A 21540-nucleotide genomic window follows, 5' to 3' on the forward strand; every position below is an offset into this window, starting at 1 on the left:
CGCGATCTTCAAGAGAGCAATATGTTTTGCTGTAAGTAGGTCTGATGATGAACGATCGACGGCGTCTTGCAAGAAAGATTCGTAGGAAACGCTAACGCTGCTTTCTTCTGGATCTGGTCACTGCACGTCGCTTCACAGTATTTCTAGGAGACATACGAGATCAATCTTTATCTAGCTATAGCTACGACGAATTATCATCGGAACGAAAGATGCCAGCAACGTACGGCTCAACGAAAGCACGATAATCTCGTCCACCTCGGTAGTTGGCTGCAAGTGATGCAAGATCGAGCGCTACAGAATTGAGAAAGAACGTGGATAACAAGCCCGCTCCGTGCAAGAATATATTTACAGGTGCAAGTATAGGACCGATGATGAACGATCGACGTCGTCTTGCAAGAAAGATTCGTAGGAAACGTTGCGCTGCATGGTTCCTTCTGGATCCGCGGTCGCTATAACATACATGTCGCGCTTCACAGTATTTCCTGTGCACGTACATCGATCTCTATCTACGACGAATTAATTTTAACGGAACGAAAGATGATAGCAACGGCTCAACGAAAGCATGATAATCGTGTTCACCTCAAGTGATGCAAGAAAGAACGCTACATGCAGAATTGAGAAATTTCGTAGCTATCAAGCTCGAGAGATGTAGCTGTCACGCATGAGCAGGCACTGAATTCTAAGTGTGGTGTGGGACATTGATGATATTTAGTTGATTATCTTTACTCACATCGACGCATCACTGGGTTTTCAAAGAATTATACAATCTAATGATTAATTAATGATAATGACAATAAATAGACAAAAGTTAATAAAATTTACAATATTCACAATAAACACACACACACACACACACACACACACACACACACACACACACACACACACACACACACACACACACACACACACACACACACGCACACGCACACACACACACACACACACACGCACACACACGCTCGTAGCTGTGAAGCGACGGTGTAAACACAGCTTCATTTACTAGTTATCATTCTAGGATGGTGGCATATGTAGAAGTATTGATAGAGATGGCCTTTATTTAGTAGTCTCTGACACCTTGCTGAGTTGCCTCATAATTTTATACCTATCCGGTAACTAGAATGTTCAACTTTAGTTTATTACTAGAATTTTAAAACTTTTTCTCTGAAAAAAAAAAGAAATAGATGTAGGGACTGTCTAGAAAGTAATAGGAACAACATTTAGATAATACGAACCAAAGCCAGACATCATTAGTGAATTCTTCCAACCCACTAAAAGTAAAATGTAAGGAATGTTGTTGGAAGGATTCACTAATGATGTCTGGCTTTGGTTCATATTATCTAAATCTTGTTTCTATTACTTTTTATACAATCCCTACATCTATTTCTTTTTCAGAGAAAATTTTTTTAATTCTACTGTCTATTCCCCGTGTGAACTCGGAAGTCAGTAACTAAGTAGAGGTCACGCCAGGTGTGTTCATTAGGCCACTAAGAGCTGCTCCAGTTGGACCATGTTACATCAATTATCTTAGATGGTTCCAGTTGCTGATCCGTTGGTCTTACAAGATAATTGGATAATAACCATTGCTCCATCCGTTTGGCTTTGATATGTACAAGTATTAGTTGGTCTTACAAGATAATTGAATAATAACCATTGCTCCACCCGTTTGACTTTGATATGCACAAGTATTATTTTTCTGTTTCTTTATAGGAAGGGCTTAGATAATTTGATAAACAGAAATGCCAGACCTAGCGGTTTTTAACGATACCGAGATCATCTCGAAAGTCCAAAAAACAGCGGAGATATTGATGATTTTCAAAGTTCACACCTATGGGGAACGACAGTAGTTTGGTAAGTTTTAGGAGTGCGAAAGCACAACCTACTCCATTAATTAAACAAAGATTCTGTAGCGTAACGAAAATACACATTTCCTAGATCATACTTGGTATACATGTATAGTCGCACATCTCGAGCATGTGTATCATATGTATACAGTGTTCTGTACTTGCAATATATGCAAATAAGCTGTGCAGTGTTTTTGTATAGTTTTGAATCATGCAGACGTTACATTTAGTTGCAATTTTAATAACTTACCACTAATAAATGAAGCTGTGTTCTACTCACTTGAGAGATACGAGCATATGTGCATGTAGTTGAGTGTGTGTGTGTGTGTGTGTGTGTGTGTGTGTGTGTGTGTGTGTGTGTGTGTCGGCGGGGAAGGGTGTGGCTACGACAGACTAATTTATACACCTAGTACGTCTGACAGGCCCGCGCACTGGGCTAGCTTGTACATGTACTGTACCATTTGAACACGCTAGGGTACGACATGACAACCATGAAAGGCCAGTTTCAAGAGCGTCAGCTTCTTCTTCGTCATCATTGTGTCGATCTCATTGAATGCTAAGTACTGTACAAACGCCTGTACACGCGACCGGCTTACGCACGAGATCTTTGATTTGCGGCTTAGAGAGGTCGGCCTTTAGACACGATAATACGGTAGCTCTAGTCAACTCACTTTGTGCGCAAAATTTCATCGTCTATAGGCCACACTTACACCTATAGCTCCTAGCAAACGTCACATTCAACGTCGACATTTCGTGATGGAAGCGAGCCGGATTTGCTTTTGCCTTCTGTTTGAAGGCGTTGGTGTTCCAATTACGGCAAGAAGAGGTATATCGCGTCTGCAATTGCGATGACGTTCGACATCACTATACTTCTCTAGTAATACGCACTTCCGTTTGCTAGTGCAATTCAAGAGCGCGATTCTTTGCCTAGCTGTAGGCTTTATCTAGAGTTGTGCTCGTGAACCCCAGGTCAATCTTAATTAATACATTATTATCTACCTTACATCAACAATATCGTACTACTTGTAACGTAGGGCACTGCGTGTAGTGGAAAACGGCCAAAATTTACGAACAAAGTCATTTGATGACAATAGCCGACTTTCACAATGATCAATCGAGCCTAATCAAAAATGGCCAGGCTATGAGCAAAGGTATATATGTGAACCCATCTTTAATATTTGGTTGGACCACCCTTTGCTTCAATTACTGATAGTAATCTGTTCTTGTACGATTCAATGAGATTTTGGCATCTTTGTGCTGGAATTTTCGCCCACTCTTCTTCCGAAAATATCTTTAATTCAGCCAACTTCTTTGGATGGCGAAGATGAACCGCTTTCTTTAAATTTCCCCAAAGCATTTCAATAGGATTGAGGTCTGGACTCAGGCCAGTACGTTGTAATGTTGCTCCTGAAGCCAGGAATGTGTGCCCCGGCTTGTGTGTTTAGGATCCTTGTCTTGTCGAAAGGTCCAAGACCGGTTAGGCCCAAGCTTCTGGACAGAAGGTCTAACATTTTTTGCCAAAATCTGCTGGTATTGTTCTGAATTCATTCTTCCTTCAACAAAATCAAGTCGCCCCGTGCCAGACGCTGCAAAGCAGCCCCAAAACATGATGCTACCGCCGCCATGCTTTACTGTTGGGATGATGATTTTGTCAGCAAAAGCTTCGTTCTTTCGACGCCAAACGTAACGTTGACTAGTGCGACCAAAGAGTTCGATCTTCGTTTCGTCGGTCCAGAGGACGTTCTTCCAGAAGGTTGCTGATTGGTTCAAGTTTGTCGTAGCAAACTGTAATCGCATTTTGTGATGCTTTTGAGACAACAGTGGCTTCCTTCTTGCCACGCGACCGTTGAAGCCTTCTTTGTCTAAGGCTCTTCGGATCGTGCTTCTGTGAACATTGACTTCAGCTGCTTTCAAAGAATTCTGAACGTCTTTTGATGACATCCGAGGTGTGTTGGTAACTTCCCGAAGCACATGATGGAGAGTACGACGTGACAACTTTGAAGGTCGACCAGACCTTGGTAGGGTCGCCGTTGTTTTCAGAGACCGCCACTTGTAAATAACCTGTCGAACGGGAGACACGAACGAGTTCATGCAAAGGTTCACTTACTTTTGCTCAAGGCTTACAGAAGGATTTTATTAGATTCTTCTTTGTAAAAGAAGTTATCTTGTTTTATTCACTAAAATCAGGTTCCATAGAAGTTCTTGTTAAAAAATACAGCTGCTGCAAGTACGATATTGTTGATGTAAGGTAGATAATAATGTATTAATTAAGATTGACCTCGAGTTCACAAACTTTCGAGCACAACTGTAGGGTTTCTCAACCAGTGTCAGTCACCTTGTCCGTAGTACCGAGACATTACGTACATTACAGGGTAGCAGGAGCTTGTGATTGTCTGCTGGTTATTGTTTGCTAACAATTGCAACAATTACGTGTAACACACGTAAGTAGGGTAGCAGGTTCAAATTCATTCTAAAAATCATTTTTCTTAGATGTTTCTTTTTTCTATCATCAAAAGAATACAGGTCGGCTTGTTTTACGTCGTTTCCCAAACTTTTGACTTTACATATGCCGTAGTCAAAGAGTTATGCGTGACGAAAAAGAAGAATTTAAGAAAGAAGACAAAATCCGGCGAAACTCCTAAATTGACGAGGCTTTTTCTAGTTTTGAAGACAAGCTGAGATTAGTTCAGAAGTAGTCAAGCGTAGTTGAACTTGTAAGCTTTTCTATCTCTCGTTTTCAAGATATTTAGCCGCGTTTTAGGGTGATTTCTGGAGGTCTAAAATTTGACCACGCTCACACAACCCTGTCAATCCCCACATACATGGTACTACCGTACTCTGTGATATTGGAGGACCATCAAAAACAGCTGGGGGCTACGTTTCCCGTTCCTGCATCATAGATGTGTGCACTCTATAAGTAAGAGATAATGTGTTGCTATGTGGTGGGGGGTCTGCTTCGAACTTGTGTATAGAGAATTGACAGGGTGCAATTTTGATTAGCTAGCGCACGAGGTAGTCATACCTGAATCAAGTCAGAAAGCGTTTGTAAAGTATCAACATTCGATATTAATGTTAGAAGGGTGTGTGTGGTGGGCAAAGAGATCCATCTGTTAGATGTGTGGTTAAGAATGTGGCATTCATGATTGCCTGCCTGGGCTCACTCTAACATTGTGTTTAATGAGCCATCACTGTATACATACACATAAGTGTAAAGAGTAAAATTTTGTATGCCTGGCCGTAGACGATCATTAATCAGTCAGGGACTAAATGCTGATATAATACCAGGACCAGAGTAAAGACAAATGTTGATATATACTACCACATATTGACATGATCCTGGAAGCATTGAAATCACAGGCTCCAACAGCAGGCAGATGACTGACAATAGTTTTCCAATTTCATCACTGTATAGGCATGCAGCCAGTTGAACTGGCAAGCGTGCTTTTTGGTTTGATTGTTAACGTTGCAACAAGATTGTTCTTATTTCACTTACCTTCACGAAAGAATTTGTTACTTTTGATGCAAGCAATGGCTGAAATTTAGTCAATCTTGAGGGATTGGCAGAAGCAGGCATTATTTGTGGACAGCAAAGTCTTTATGATCCTGACTAATAAATTATTGTTAAATCTTTTTTTCAAAATTGTTCTGTATGCTTGTCACTATGCTTTTTGTCTATTTCTTTCTGCCTGGTAATACAAGTTCACTATGTGAGACATTTCCAGGTATTGTAACACAAGAGAAGTGAAGGACGGTTAGACCCATCAAGTTTATTCTGGTTTTCTTAGCGTTCAGAGTTGTTCTCATGAACAACCTTTACTTTACAGTCCTCCAAGACTAGTTAGCTTCATTTTTTTTGGTTTATTTGTCTTGCTTGGCTGGGACTACAAGCTGTGGTTCACACATTATTGTATGGACATTAGTACTAGTAGACCTGATAGCTAATGGTTTCTTTGCCAGATTGTGACACTCGTTTTACAAAATTCTTTTAGTCCACACATTAGAAAGACAGTGAGATGGGACAAAAGATTGTATTGGAAGAGCCTTAACACTGTCACAGTGTCAACATCTCGACTTTGTGTTGACATCAGTGAGTTAATACCAGACTACATGCCTTCTTTAGTCTATTGATGCTAACAGCAGCTATCATTTGTATATCGGTTCTAGGTTTTTGGAGCTTCATGATGGCACAACCATTCTAACTTTATGCCTTCTTAGCTATTGCTTAGAATATGTCACGTGATCTCTATAAGCACGCTGATTGATCAATATGAGGTCTTCTATACATGATATAGAGACCTCTTGCGGCTGTGATAGAGACCTGCGGGTTGATAGAAGACTGTAGTCAAGAGCAACTATTTCAGCTTGGTCAATTATCTGGTTGACAAGCCCTCAGGCATGGGGTCACTAGCATTGATAGATTCCTATAACCATACTCTAATAACTATTCTAGAGAATCAGTCACTCTTGTTAGTACTGGGAATAATGATCACCTACAGTTGTTGTCTTTGCGGTTATTTTCATTATTCTCATCTTCATGATCACCATCATTACGACCATTGTGGTGGAGGTAGTCTTCATGGTTATACATTATCAGTACAGAGTCATTATCAGTACAGAGTGTACATGCAGTTGAAGCAACCCTTTCCAGCTAGAGGAAGTCACTGTATGCGTCATACTCAATTTATATGTAGAATGACACTTTGTGCTAGCCTACTTTTTACGTGAAACTCATTTCTTGAGTCAAGAAGTAGCAGCAATTACACTGCAATAGGTCGATTGTATAACGATTTTTTTGGGTTTCAGCTGGGATTCCTAGTCAGTAAACTGAACATTATCTTGCTAGCACCATTCTTGGCATAAAGATCATAGCATCTCTTTACTGAACAAATATTCTAAAGATTCTCTTGCATCGGAAAAATATTTTCTTAGAGTTGAAGATCACTAGCTTCTACAAGTCTGGCGTCATGCTTAATTAAACATTGACGACTGACATCTTTGTACATTGAAGAGGACGTGTGAAGTTATATGGCAAGGAAGAGCAGCGTTGCTGGAACTGCTCTCTTTTCCCTTTGTTTGAGTGAGCACGGGTGTGTGTCAAAGGGATGTGCATGTGCGTAATGAACAAGAAGACGATGATCATGTGGAAGAAGTAAGATCTAGAAGAGAGTAAGGATGGATTGCGTCGCGATGGATTGCGTCACGCTGTCAGCTTCCTTTGTTTTCTCGGGTCAGCGGCTTTCTTTAGCTACACTAAAGTGCAGTTAGTTATTGCGGTACAACAACATACTCAAGTATCTCTCTTTAGGTTCTAGTTCGGCCACATCATATCATTTGGAGAATTGACCATATACAAAGAAGTGTGCGTCATTTTACTGTCTGACTCTTCTGCAACTGTTTCGGCTGTTGGTGTATCAAGGACAATGATTTTTCGGTGGTACAGACAACTGTTCGCATGGTCAACCAAGATCTGCTTGGTTGCGTTCGTTTTTCATAGAGGAGAGAGTAACGCAGCAAATGTCATGAATAACACTTTTCCAAGCTCAAGTACTGCCAGCAGTTGAACGCTTCAGTCTAGTGCTAATTGTTGCGTATCGATCTAGAAGTTCAAGTACAACCCAAGCTAGTCAACAACACTAGGCCTCAACCCCAAAGTATGAAGATTCCGTCATTCTACAACCATCCTTCCAATCAACATCTTTTCTACTGGCCGTCTGATACTAGCTTTACCGGTAGCATAGCTCAAGAAAAGTGTCGTGACGGTGGAAGAAAGAATGGAAGACTTTTGAAAGAACGCCAAAGGTTGTTGAGAAATAAGTTTCAACACGATGAAAGCGCTAGTAAATGTAAGCAGACGTTTGCCTTGTGGAGTAAAGGAAGAGACCTAGGGAATCCTCACTGTCGGCGATTGTTTCTAAAGAACTGTCGACTGTTTCTCAAGAACCGTCACATGAAGAACCGTCACATGAAGAAGTCCAGTGCAAAAGACGGGAATGATGAAATGGCCTAAACGATGGGAATGATGCAGAGCTTTAATGATTGTTGGCTCTAGTAGCTTAATTTGTGTGGTTTGTGTAAGACTCTAGATAGCATCCATGCTGTGAGTAGGATCCAGGCAGTACATAATTTAGCTAATGCGTCGTAGTCTAGACACTTGGTAATGCATAGTACTAGAGACACTTTGGTAATGCAGGTGGTATAGATACACTTGGTGATGATGGTCTAGAATAGAGATAGACTTGGTAATGGATGGACATGTCCGTTTAGTAGACGTTTATGCTGATATTGCAATCACATCTTAAGTCTACATAGTCTCTAAAATTCAGTGTTGCTGATCTTCCTTGGCTGCTATACCACGGACAGGTGGAACAATTGGTTCCAGTGTCATCTAAGTTAGGATAGATTCTCCCAGGGAGCTAGCGGTATTTTACTTTGTAGGCGGATTTTGAAATGTCCCCTAGAGCGCAGTATCTCTGGGCTAAGTTAATGGCTAACCGCTTTACTCTAAATACATACAAGAAGAAAAAGAGTCATTGCCAGAAAGAATTTTCATGCAGAGAAAATTAGTATTGCACGCGTGTGCACGTTTCTGCTATATATAAATGTTACATTTAATACAGCTGGCTAAATACTACACGTGTCTCTCAACTCTAGTTCCCGATAGAAATCGCCATTGGCCCAGATCGGACGCGTGGCAGAGATCGATTCGAACCATTGACAAACAAGAGTACAGTACTGTACCGTTTGCTTGTTATCTGTGATATCCAATTACTTTATTGGTTAGTCTGCCTACCGAACTTCGCTGGCGTGTTTCCAACTTAATATATGCAATTTCTACGTTGGAGATTGCTATCAAGTTTGAGTGCAACAGAAATTCTTGACTGACGCCTAGACACGCATGCACGCGTCCAGCTTCTACCACCACGTGTTATTGACACTAATTTGCAAATATTATAATTGCAGTGAATTAGACAATTTTTATTGTGAAATTCGAAATAACAAAACAGTTGAAACTAAATCCATTGATCAATCAGATTTTGTACCAGATATTTCAAAATGATTTCTCCAACACTGACAATTAATTAAATCAATGAAGGTGAACAATGACACTTGGCAGATACAGTGAGTGTCATACCGCAAATAAATGTCTGTCTCCTATTCTGTCTGATTTTGTTGCACACGTGGCACACTCTTGGCAACATTTTTGGCAGTTGGCCCAGCTGGGATCGGCTGTTGATAGTGCTCGTTGATTTGTCTCCCATCTCATTCTCTCATCATCTTCTCTCCTGAACGCCACGCGAAGTCTCGTCTGTGCTGCTGTGGAGTCAATCAACATGTTCAGCTGGTCGCTTCGCGTTTTGCTGCCGCTATTGTTGTTGCAGATGTGCCGGCCACTGAGAGGGTCTAGAGACACGAGTGGACCACTGACACAAACCCAAGGTACAGTACTACTACTACTACTACTACTACTACTACTACTACTACTACTACTACTACTTACATTTGTGTAGCCATGCAGTCTCGTTTCATGCGTGAGTTCTTTGCCTTGCACGTTCGATGATCCGGTCGGTGCGTGGATCTCTAGCTGTCAGTATTTGGCTCGCATGTAGCTGCTGCCTTTCATGACTCGTGTCAATCTAGGGCTTGGCTCGTGTCGAATGTTACCTCGCTGTATGAGCCATAAGAAACAGGACTTTGTAAAAGTCTCGTCTTGGCGCGTATCGTTCAAAATTACTAACTTCCGGTCTGCTGGCTATCTAGGTAGCGCATACTAGTATTTGTGGATGTGTGGCTACACCCTCAGGAGTGTTTTCGCCCTCAATGGGGCAGTATTTTGCCGTTTGTCGCATATGGCAACTAAACGAAACGTACCGCCAATCAGATCCGCGAAACGAGAGAGAATTTTTACTACAACAGTTTTATTAATTAATCTGTGTTTGCTATTGCCAGGTGTTGTCTGAAATTTTTTTTAGTGTGCTACAAACATCAATATATATATATATATATATATATATATATATATATATTAGGTCCTGTTTGTGAACCTACTATTTCTACGTACTTCAGCGATCAGCAGTCGCTTGTAGGATTTTAGATTGAGTTTACAAGTAGCGTGCTGAAAAGGAAAATAGCGTCTACATTCGTAATTCTTCCTCGGCAATCCTATTGTGGCACACCACACACACACACACACACACACACACACACACACACACACACACACACACACACACACACACAACAAAATTGAAAAAACATTGACAATATGTTGGCGTGCAGCGGCAAACTAATTTGAAGATCAAGAATGCAGCATTTGAGACAAATTGGTGTGCTATGCTAATGTGTGATTATCCTGTTTCATTAGCTCATGGAACTTTAACTTTGGCTGATGAGGAATGGCAGCCTGTGCCTTGGGTGCAGGCCAAACAGTATACAGGACACAACATCATAGCTGCAGTGTCGGGAAACACATACTACATTACATTGACAGATGTTGGTAGACCAGGAAAAACGGGAATGGAGGAAACTGTGGACACGCCACACAACTGCCTCTATACCGGTCACTTGTACAATTCTTCATTTCAAGCAATGATCAGCCTGTGTCCTTTAGTGGTATGGAATCACATACACTGCACAATACTGTTTCGAATAATTTGGACTTATTTGTGCAGCGATGATTTGGTTTGTTGTAATATTGGTATATAATCATGTTATCTGATCTGATCTTTTGCAGTATGGGTTTTTTGAAACAGAAGAAGTAATATTTCTTATTGAACCATTCCCTCGTTACCACAGCTACAAGGAGCTTGTCAATGCCACCATCTCAGTTATCATTCATCACCATGTTACTCATCATTTAGGTAACAGTCAAAGCTAATTCTATGATTCTATCTATTCAAGTCTGAATTTTAGATTTGTCTTCAGCTAATTCATCTACTCGAACGGGGCGACGAGCAACATTGACTCTACCAATTACAATCAAGCTGATGGTAACACCAGGTCGTTATCTCAGTGACTCACATCGAATCTACTCATCATACATTGGTGATTACCTTCTGACAGTAATTGCTATAGTAAGTGACGCTATAATAAGTAACTACACAAAACGATTAATGTTTACAATGAAACAAACACTTGCAGGTAAATAGCCTATTTCGAGATCCAACATTGGGTAGTCGTGTTGTGATTGCTGTAACGAAAGAAGACACAAACGCTGTAAGTAGTAAACCAACTGATCATGTCTGTTACTAAGAAAGTGTTTATATCCACATTTCATGTAGTTTGATGTGAATTATGGTGACGATGTCGGATCAATATTGCATCGCTATTGCGAATATCAGAATAACCAGAGAAACCTAAGTGAAAGTGACTACGACATGGCGATACTGTTTGTGGGGTAAGTGACCAAAATAATGAATACTGTAATGGTGCATGTGCTTTTTCAATCATTTGAAGACTCTGTTCTGTTTAGTTACACTGCCCCAGAAGTTCGATGGAATGATGAGACAGGTTTAACATACAGTCATGAAGTGTGCAATAACGAGACCAGCTGTGGAGTTGTACGAGACATAGGAATGAATTCAGCATTTATCGTAGCCCGTATGATTGGTCTCTGGTAAGAGACAAACTTACAAAAAAATGCTTTCTGTAACATTTTGTTTTGTACAGGCTTGGTCTCTCAATGGATGGACTTAGAGATAACAACTGTTCACAGATTAATAGACGATCAGGAATTATGTCTCCATTTTTGGATAGGACTAATTTGTGGTCGTGGTCATCATGTAGTAAAGCAGAGCTGCAAGCCATTCTAAGTCAAACAACAGCCACACAGTAGGAATTTTGTTTGCTTAAAAGGAATGCTGGCTAGTATATTACTGTACACATTTTGATGTTAATTCCTGCTCAACAGGTTGTCTGTGTATGTGCTCACTTGTCAGTAAATTAGTTGCTTTCTGCTGATGTCATTTCTTGTTGTTTGGTATCTACTCTGTATTGTGTTTAATATGCTTATTTTGATGGCAGCGATCCGATTTTGTGTTTACGAGACAAAGCATCGGGTCATTTTGGACTATTGCCACGGCATCCTGCGGCTTTTCGAAATACTTTGCATCGTCACTGTGTTATGAGATATCATCTCTCTGCACGTGCATGCTATGACAACACGGTAAACTCCATGTGAATTTAGGCTGATCGGTTGTATTGGCATGGCAAGTGTGTGTGTGTGTGTGTGTGTGTGTGTGTGTGTGTGTGTGTGTGTGTGTGTGTGTGTGTGTGCATGATTGTGTTTGCCAGCCATGTTTAGTCATGTTGGTAATATTTTGTTGAGATCATATGGGCAAATTGTATTTAAATAATTTTGATTTAGACAAGAGATTGTAAAGAGATGAGGTGTTCAATTTATAATAGACCATGCTCATCTCCTATCTATTTGGTTCACTGGCCAGATGAAACACCATGTGGAAACACATCTTCTAAAATAAAAGTATGAAACAGATTTACCTGCTAAGATTTGTCAGTTGTCTGTCTGTTTGTTTGCATATAATTTATATTTGTTATTAATTCATTTATGTACTGTATTGATATTAAATTGTTTTATCATTTAGATGTTTTGTTACCAACGAGAGTGTCTCAACAGGTCAGCAATCAAGGAGCTAAAGAGACTGAAGGCAGTTTACTCCGAGTGGTCTGAGTGGTCAGAATGTTCACGTTCATGTGGAGGAGGAATACAAATTTCAAAAAGAACATGCACAGGAGGACTGTAAGGGCTAAAGTGTAGTGTTATTATGTATATTTCGTATCATATGTTTTCTGTTGCAGCGGTGACTGCAGAAACAAGCAAACTGATATTCGTGCAGAATCTTGTAATTTAGAGGTATGCAATGTGTTGTGTTGCTTTTTGTCGTTGGTAATACATGTGGCAGGATTGTCCTTATTCTAAACAATCATTCCGAGAAGAGCAATGCAGTAAATACAATGCAGGTAACATTACCTGGTATCCTGTGTACAAAAGAGGTATGAAGATGATACTGTCCGTAGATGACCTTACAGTTAGACAGAGACAAACAGCATGTGGATTATACTTAGCAGTCGTTGAAATACAACTAGATGATATACGAATGACATAACTGATTGAAGCAGTTGACCAATTGATTGATCAATCGATTAGCAAACTGATAGAGAGTTGAAGTCATAGACGTAACTATATATACAACAATTTTCTGGTGGGTATTAGGTAATCAGGAAGAATGCAAACTGCACTGTGAAACTAAAGGAGGCATTCAACTTCATAAAACTGTCATTGTGATTGATGGAACTCGATGTAATGCCAATTCGTTTGATGTCTGTGTTCAAGGATCATGCAAGGTGAAATTTTGAAAAGTGCAGCTTGCTTTTTGGTTCAACTTATTGCTTATGTATAGCCTGCAGGTTGTGATCATCGCGTCATGGCAACCAGTGTACTGGACAAATGTGGTGTATGTCGTGGAAATGGATCAAGTTGCATTCTAAATAAAGGACACACAGCAGGAGATAAGAGAAATTTCATAAAAACAAGTAATACTGGTCATTGTAGTTGTGTGAATAGAAATAGTGAAAATGCATTTCTGATTGTCACTTTGTTTATGTAGAATACGTTACAGTTCTCACTGTTCCAGCTGGATCATCAGGAATCGACATATTGAAGAGAGAGAGAGGCACAAGTGACCCTCATTGCTTTCTTGGTAATACATGCTTTAAAATTAATGCAATATATAATTTATTGTTAGTAATTGTATGTTTGAGTTGGATAATCAGTAGCAATTAATATTTTGAATTTATTTAATTAATTAAATAGATTGTAGTCTATATGCACTATTTGGTTTAGCTGTTCATGAAACTGTTGGAAGAGTATTGTTTAAAGTGAAGGAAGGCATGAAGACTGCTGTTTTCTATGGAGCAGGGTTGCTGTGGACATACAGACCACTAATATTTACAAGTCGACAACGTCTGACTGTGTATGGTGCTCTCACTACTGCAGTTACTATCAAAGTATAAGGCAATTTGCTTTGCTGTGCTTGTGCTTGGTGTTCAAATTTGTGTGTACTGTCTAGATGCGATGCTCACGCCAGGCAAAGGAATACGATGTGACCTGGTCATACTACAAACGATTGCCACCATTTGATGTGTTTGAATGGCATCTCAATAGAAACTGTTCAAGAGAATACCGAGGTGATGCAAGTAGCAACTTAGTAGTGTTTATCCACATGTGCTTGGCTGTCTCTGCATTACTACTTGTAGTCTAGGCTTGACTAAACCTTGAGTGGACTCTTTATAGAGACATAGTGAGCTTGCACAGTTGTGGCACTTACATGTACAAAGTTAGCTGTTTTGCCTTGAGCTGGTTGAATCGTAATCTTGGGTATGCAGCAAGAGCCAGGACTTACTACAGCATACATGTTACTATACATCCGGAACAACATAAAAAGAATGTGTTAGAAAAACACATGCAAGATGTAAACAGCAGTCAATGGGGATGTGGTGACAAAGCGGATCCAATGCAAGAGAAACGAACAATCCGAGAGTTTAATGTAAACCCAGCCCTAACACCTGTTATGAAATTAGTTTGCATGGTGTGTTGGTAGACAAGTAAGGGGAGTATAATGAGAGGCAGGGAAGTGGCTTTGAAATTTGTTAATGCAGACTAGAAATGTAAATGTGTTTGTTTATTATTAACTGAAGTTATTTCATTTGTAGGAAAACGTCTCCCAACCTGGGAATGTTATCGTTTACCTCATCGAGATCTTGTCAATGAGACCAACTGTAGTCAGTTGCCCAAACCATCAAGTCTCGTTTCATACGATTCGTGCAATCCAGATTATGATTACGTGTAAGTGGTTACTTAACATCCATAACAGTTTATTGTTCAGTTTCTGACACTTTTTTTTATCTGAAAATGATTTATTTGTATTAGGTGGCAGATCAATCGTATTTGTCCTTCTTCACTTGACTGTGGTGATGGTTCAGTGGCTGTGGTCATTGAATACAAGTGCTTCAGACTGTCTCTACAGTCACATCAACTTAGTGTTGATCCTGTAGATGATGAAGCATGTAGCCAGCCAAAACCAGACAATGACTGGGTGCTTTGTGACCGAATTCCATGTGGCAGTCACCATGGCCACATTGGAATAATGCAGTTGTCAATACAGTCAAAGGTACTGTACTACAAATTGATTAGGAATTGTGTAGACAACTTTACAATATTGCAGTTTCATGTTTCTAGCAGTGCACAACTTCTTGTGGTGTTGGTTACAAGCCTAGTATGTGTAAATTTATTCCCGTTCGCAAATTGACGAAGGGTGACATTCGCTGTTGGTCTCAATCAGAAGACTCACTGCAACGCATGCCATGCAGTGGCAATGTTTGTCCACAGAATGAAAGCGGTATTTACACTCGCAATATTTTTGTGCATTTTTGATTGAATCAAAGTGTTCTTGTGTATGCTCATAGCATCGTCATGTGCTGCTTGGCAGCGGAAAGGATTCAGAGATGATGGAGAGTACACAATCAACAAGCAAGGAAAAATACTACAGGTTGTTGGGATCATAGCCTAACTACACTTTACGCTACATACTTGATAATAGAAATACATGTATAACAATTTCTAAGATTTGGTTAAAATGTAGCATTTAGAATTAGATTAGGTTTTAATGCATAGACAGTAAGTGTTCCAAAACTAGAGGTAGATAAAGACAGACTTGGTGCTTATTTATGTGGTACGTACAATGCATGATAAGTAGCTATTGCTTTGTATTCTATCTGCTAACAAGTCAGAGACGTAGCCGGCAGTTTGGAAGTGGTCCAGTTGAAAATTAGCAGGCATGCGCATGTGCAGACAGACACACTTTTCTCGTGTCACATAGTATAGTAGTGACAGAATGCAACGTTTTAAGCGTCATCGATGTCACGGTAAAAAGGGGGTCAGGTCTAGATCTAAAACCATGCATGAGTTTGTGCAGAGTGCAATGCAGCACAGGGCTATAAACTCTCAGAAGGGTCTAAGCTCTTAGGAAAGAAAGTTCATACATTGGGTCTGTGCATAGTACGACGCAGCACACAGTTAATTCTTAGACTCCCAGAACAATCTTGTAGGAAACAAAGTTCATAGGGTGATGAGAGGCACTAGAGGGACGTGATCGTACAAGAAGCAAAACCATCTGGTTCCACTTAGTATCTTCTATTCTAAAACCAGAATGAACAGATCTATGAGCTGTATGCGTTTTGATATATGGGGCTGCAGGCACTTAATAAGAGGTTGTCTCAGAGTGATTAAATAAAAACTTATTTAATCAGCTATGCCCTATTCTGGAAGTTGCTGGGAATGGTCCCTTGGTGAAAGTACAAATATTGAAAAGTGGTCTGGTTGAAATCGGACAGGCGGCTACGTCTCTGCAAGTAGCTATAAATTAGCTAAGCAGTGAAGTCTACCCCTGTAGTTTTGGGCACTTAAGGTGTCACTGTATACATACTACGAATAAGTCTAGACTTTATTACCAGGCTGTTGGATTCTGATCAAAGTGAGTAGTCTATTTCAATTTATAACAGATTGAGTCACTTTAAATTAGGCCAGTCTGCTGGTTAATATTAAATAACCCACTTGACTAGATAAGAATTAGTTTGTAACATTTTTCATCGATTGAATTTCAATACTTGTTCTGTTGTTAACAGCTCTATTGTTATGGTATGGCAAAGGGTAATCCACTAGAGTATCTCACTCTGCCTTCTGGTCCATCAAAGAACTTTGGACATATTTACAGTTACCAGTTAGTCACCTTTATTAATGTCCTCTTGCTGCTTTTAAATCATCAATAATTTGCAGGTGGAACAAAGCTATAGCTCCTTGTCCAGTTAACTACACCAGACTAAATTTTATAAACTATACTGATAGAGGTTCATCTCAATTCTCAAAAGTTCGCATTCATCTGAACTCCATGGAGATACAGAGTACGTGTTTTGGTATTCTTCTGTTGTCAGATGTCAGTTGCATATATTTGTTTTGTTACAGCTGATGATTTTACCTTTGCTGAGACTGCTGGGTCAATACCCGAGTTTGGAATGGCTGGTGGTTGTTTTGTTACATCTAACTGTACTGGAGTTACACCAAATGTAAAGATCAACGTATAATGTGATGATGTGTATTTCAAGATTTGTGATACTTGGAAATTACTGTAGGGGTACTTCAGTGTCGATCTTCAAGGAACAGGACTGGAAGTATCAGATCTTAACCAGTGGCATGTGAATATGACCAAGGGGCCACAAACTTACATGCCCATGCTTAGTGTGGGATCAACACCGGTACGATATTCAGTTTTCTTAGTGTTACTAAAACACAACACACCATCTCAACAAACAACACACAAACAAACCACTGCAGATAGTGTTAAAAATTTATTGAGATTGTTCCATATACATGTATACTCTATACACAGATGACACGTATACAGGCACTGTTTGCGATAGATACTAACATAATGCACACACAGTAAGCGGCAAATTATGCATCAGACTACAGTAAGCTAAAAGCTTGTGAATAATCATAGATGCTACTTCTGGTTTCAATATGGACTTGATTGTTGTGTTCTTGTAACAGGTCTCATTTCAAGTAGTCACAGGTTGGTGTGGCTTGTGTTCTAAATGCTTCATCGCTGGCCAAAGACTCAAAGTCAACTTCGTTGTACCAATGTGAATCTGGTTGGTCTGAAATCTACAGAATACGTTACAGGCATGGTTTTAGTTGGGTACAATCTTTGTGTTTGGTTGTTTGGGGTTTATACCAAGCCTAGTTATTATGTGATATTTACTGATTTGAAAGTATTGATGTTGTCAGATATTGCAGATGAAACTTGATTGCTTTAAATCATTTCTTCTCTTTGTATAGTAAACAATGATATGGCATTTGTGATTTAGAAACACACTCTTCTAGGTCTATAGCTTTGAGAGAGATTTGATCATTTGAATGTATGTTGCATTGCAACTCAAGTTTGCCACTACAACTATTGTTAGTTATACGTTCACGATTCCATGCTTATACTGTAACCAATCTGAAAGTTTTAGTCGTAAGGATTTACGAGAAACAGTCACATACGTGCAGTACTTGTGCAAACAGACTAAGTTGTTACTCGATCTGTCTGGTGCCAGCTTACCAAATTCTAACGACTGAAGTTGAAGACATGCTAACTGTAGCAGGTCAGCTTTTGTATGTGGCTGTAGGTTTTCCAGTAAGATTAAAGACTAATTTGTAGGAAATCTTAAAGTAGGGCTTTAGCAATTAACATTCTTTGCAGACAACATTATTGCCTTCAGAAAGTTTTACAAATTGTTGTTACATATGAGGCATCAATACATTCCCGAATAGGTCAGTGGAGTCTGGACTCACACTCTGCACAGTGCACTTAGCCTTAATTTGTTTAAACATGTTGTAGAGCTTCCAAATCGACTGATAAGTTCAGTAAGATACATACATGTATATAATTCAATTCTTATTAGTTTATCTTCTGGCTGGTTTGTTGATGGTATCTCCCAAGGTGTTTAATACACATGACCATTAATTGTTGTAAATAAAGGTTATCTCTGTCAACAGTACAGCAACCAGATAAACGATCTACTTTATATAATTTTACAGACTGCCTTAATTAATAGCTCTAAGCTTGCAGCATATTACAGAGACAACTACATCAATATACTGACTGACAGGTCAAGTGTCTTAGTTAAACTTAATTGTTATACCATCATCCAATTGAGACAAGATAATGGACAGTGCCAGATGACAAGAATTTTGTACTCTTGGTGTTTCTTCATGTACTGCTGTTTAGTTAAGAGACAAAACTTACATTTAGTCTAGAGGCTAAGGTACACAGGGTTCTAGACTTAAATGTAATTTGCACAGCTGTGAACATCTATTGAACATAACCAAATTTAAGTTCTAAGTATGATAGACATACTACTAAACAAATTGCTAGTCATACAACTGCCTAGCTAATGTGTTGGGTAAAGTGGTGAGAACAGTTGGCTCATTGTCTAGGTAATATGTATACTAGGGTAACTGTTGGGGCAAACTTATCAGTATACTAAAGTTCTAATTAGGTTATTACAGAAGGTCACCAGCTGTTGTTATTGTGTGTATAGACACTGTTAGCCAAGACAGTGCCCTTCTGGAACACAGTCACAAGACGAATATTTTGCAGAAAGGTGTAGCTGCACTGCTTGATTTGGGGTGTAGAAGGTAAAAACCTTTGCAATTTGAAATTAAATTGAAACTGCTAGTTTGAAATTGCTGTTTGTCTGATGTTATTGCCACTGTTAGTTTATATATCTGTAGTTAAACACACACAGTGTAAGTCTAACAATCTTTGGGCATGTGCTGCACTTACAGATAGCATGCTGAACTTAGTTAATTACTTATTAGACTATGCCATGTTTCTATTGAGTTTATTGTAAAATATAAAAGTTAATTAATCCTTACAAAAACTAGACTAGTAAAGAGTGTTAAATAGAATAGAATAAGAGCAAGCAAAGCTAGGCTGAGTGGACAAGGAATCCAAGCACTAAATACTGTTTGCAATTGTGTATTATAAATTCCCAAACGTTAGGTTTGAAATGTTGATTTGCTTTCAATGTTTTTGCTGCTATTTTTACTATACTCAAAGTTAGTTTTTGCGACAAGCATATCTAGATATTTATAGTTTACATTCTAAAACTTTAGGTTATAGCATGATTGACGGTTAGCATATAAACATGAAATATCTGAGAAGGGGAGCAATTGAATAGTCAAAATGATGGAGTACCTACCTGCATGGAAGCTATCTTTAAGAAGTTTGCATGAGTGCATGGTTCAACATCTAATACAGTAAATGAATTACTGTATCTCTAGCATCCAACTGGAACTCAAATTTATTTTCTAGTACATATAGTAACTGTATTTGAGTATACTTTGTTAGAACATGCACTTAGAGTTTTGTTGGCTTTACCACTTCCTGCAGTCAGATATACAATTATTGCAGGATGTGGCTAAATCAGAAGACTGAAGAATACAGACTTTCATCCGCATTGCGTGGTCTATAGCAGAGTCAGGTCTACTTGAGGACAAAATATATAGCACAAGAAAGATAGCTAATACATTTGAGGGTCGATAGATGCACAAGGCTAATTGTTTTCATTCCAATTTGTCCTATCTCTCTGCATGAGTGAGATGCCTCATACCAACTACAACAACTTAGTTTGTAGAGGAAAATTTAAGTCAAAACAGTTCTGGTGCCAGGTCTGTTGCTGACACAGTGAGGCAGTAATTGGAACAAACGGTATGGTAAAGATGTCATGCTGCTACTTGCTAACTATGTTAACAAGTACCAAAGACATCACTTGTGTGTCATAGGAATGAAGAATTATCACTCCTACTTCACTTAATCGCAGTTGTGGTTGATAGTTATAATCATGTAAAGTTTGTTTGCAATGTGTGTGTAGGGCAGCAAGCATCTCATATCTACCATGCAAGTTTGTTGTCTAGACTATGACTCTTGACAGTAAACGTTGCACAACTTATTTATTGCAACTGCATGCATTGCTGTAAGTCTAATCTGCAGGAAAGGTTTGCGTTTACTCTTCTACCTGCAAGCCGTGCTAGACCCGCCAGTAGAATTAACTGTACTTGTGATGTCATACCCCATAGATCTTGTCTCAATTATCTGCATGCTTTGTCCAATCTTCTTCTTGGAGATTCTCCCAATTTCTCAGCAATGGTCTTCTATGGAAGTTAATGAGTGTCAAATTTGATCTTGGGGATTTGCCACCTTCTGCTTCACCCCATCAAATACAATTTTATTTGGATGGAATGAAGAAGGAAGCTTTACCTGTATCCTATTTATGCAATTGAGCTTTAGTTCATTTGCAGGTTAGTTGATGGGAGGACTAATGGGGCCGTGTTTTGAGCCTGTGTGTCTTCATATAGATGTTAAGTATGTGTGATAGGTATGAGCATGTATGCAGTATGTTGTATATTGAAAAACTTGAGGGGTAATTATATCTGAATCGGTGCTCTTGTTGTGTAATGAGGCTGTCACCAAACTGTTATTTGATCTAGTTTGTAAAAACATGCACCTCTGCATGAGAGTAGATATGCCATACCACGTTGCTATAGTATGCCATATTGATCTGTTAGATGGATTCTTTACTTGTCTAGATCGAGATACTACATGTAGACACTAGATTTTACAACTAACCAGATCTTGTGAACTTGCAAACACATAGACCTCAAAACTTAAAAAAATTTGCTTGCAATCTCAGTTAACTGCAACATTAATATAGATGACTATTATGATGACGCTGAATTTTCATGTTTTGACTAGATATTCTGATGCCAAAGTGCATACGTTGAATATCTGGATGCCAGGTAGTTTGGATTGGTCGATTCTACTTCGTGTTCAGTTCTTTACGTATAGGTATCACTCTATCTAGCTGCTATTTAGTGGTGTGGTAGCAATTCATTTCATAATAATGTCTAACGTGTATATACATACTATGAAGGAAGAGATTCAAGGCAAGGACAGGCAACTGCATGTTCTTATATATTAATTGTTACAGACATGTATACGTATAATATGTTGAATGCATATCTATCTACCTGTGAGACAGGTTTACATTGCAAACACTTCTCTTCCGTCAGATAATG

General features: G+C 39.2%; 2 protein-coding genes across 8 annotated transcripts; both read left to right on the plus strand.

Annotated features, from left to right (window-relative positions):
* Window positions 1–7167: 7167 nt before the first annotated feature.
* On the plus strand, window positions 7168–8159 carry LOC134197460 (uncharacterized). Its single transcript, XM_062666790.1, has 2 exons — window positions 7168–7388; window positions 7445–8159. Exons 1-2 carry the CDS (start codon window positions 7265–7267, stop codon window positions 7849–7851), a joined length of 531 nt encoding a protein of 176 aa, XP_062522774.1. The 5' UTR covers window positions 7168–7264; the 3' UTR covers window positions 7852–8159.
* An 885-nt stretch (window positions 8160–9044) lies between these two features.
* On the plus strand, window positions 9045–21540 carry LOC134197361 (A disintegrin and metalloproteinase with thrombospondin motifs 20-like). 7 transcript variants are annotated; one of them, XR_009972633.1, is made up of 29 exons: window positions 9045–9281; window positions 10207–10454; window positions 10576–10702; window positions 10755–10915; window positions 10983–11057; window positions 11123–11238; window positions 11314–11457; window positions 11511–11672; window positions 11865–12006; window positions 12208–12324; window positions 12446–12600; window positions 12660–12714; window positions 12764–12854; window positions 13075–13205; window positions 13262–13394; window positions 13469–13561; window positions 13705–13868; window positions 13931–14048; window positions 14574–14706; window positions 14791–15031; window positions 15100–15259; window positions 15327–15409; window positions 16545–16639; window positions 16696–16820; window positions 16882–16982; window positions 17049–17171; window positions 17467–17567; window positions 19002–19098; window positions 21218–21540. XR_009972633.1 is itself a non-coding variant. In XM_062666666.1 (28 exons), the coding sequence occupies exons 1-27, from the start codon at window positions 9176–9178 to the stop codon at window positions 17560–17562; spliced, it is 3495 nt and encodes a 1164-aa protein (XP_062522650.1). In that variant the 5' UTR covers window positions 9045–9175; the 3' UTR covers window positions 17563–17567; window positions 19002–19245. The 7 variants fall into 7 exon arrangements, 5 of the variants coding, with proteins under 5 accessions (XP_062522650.1, XP_062522649.1, XP_062522651.1 ...); XR_009972632.1 differs by lacking the exon at window positions 21218–21540 and adding an exon at window positions 19877–19992; XM_062666666.1 differs by lacking the exon at window positions 21218–21540 and having other exon boundaries at window positions 19002–19245.

This window comes from Corticium candelabrum, chromosome 22 (assembly GCF_963422355.1).
Source record: "Corticium candelabrum chromosome 22, ooCorCand1.1, whole genome shotgun sequence".
In the NCBI taxonomy this organism is placed as follows: domain Eukaryota; kingdom Metazoa; phylum Porifera; class Homoscleromorpha; order Homosclerophorida; family Plakinidae; genus Corticium; species Corticium candelabrum.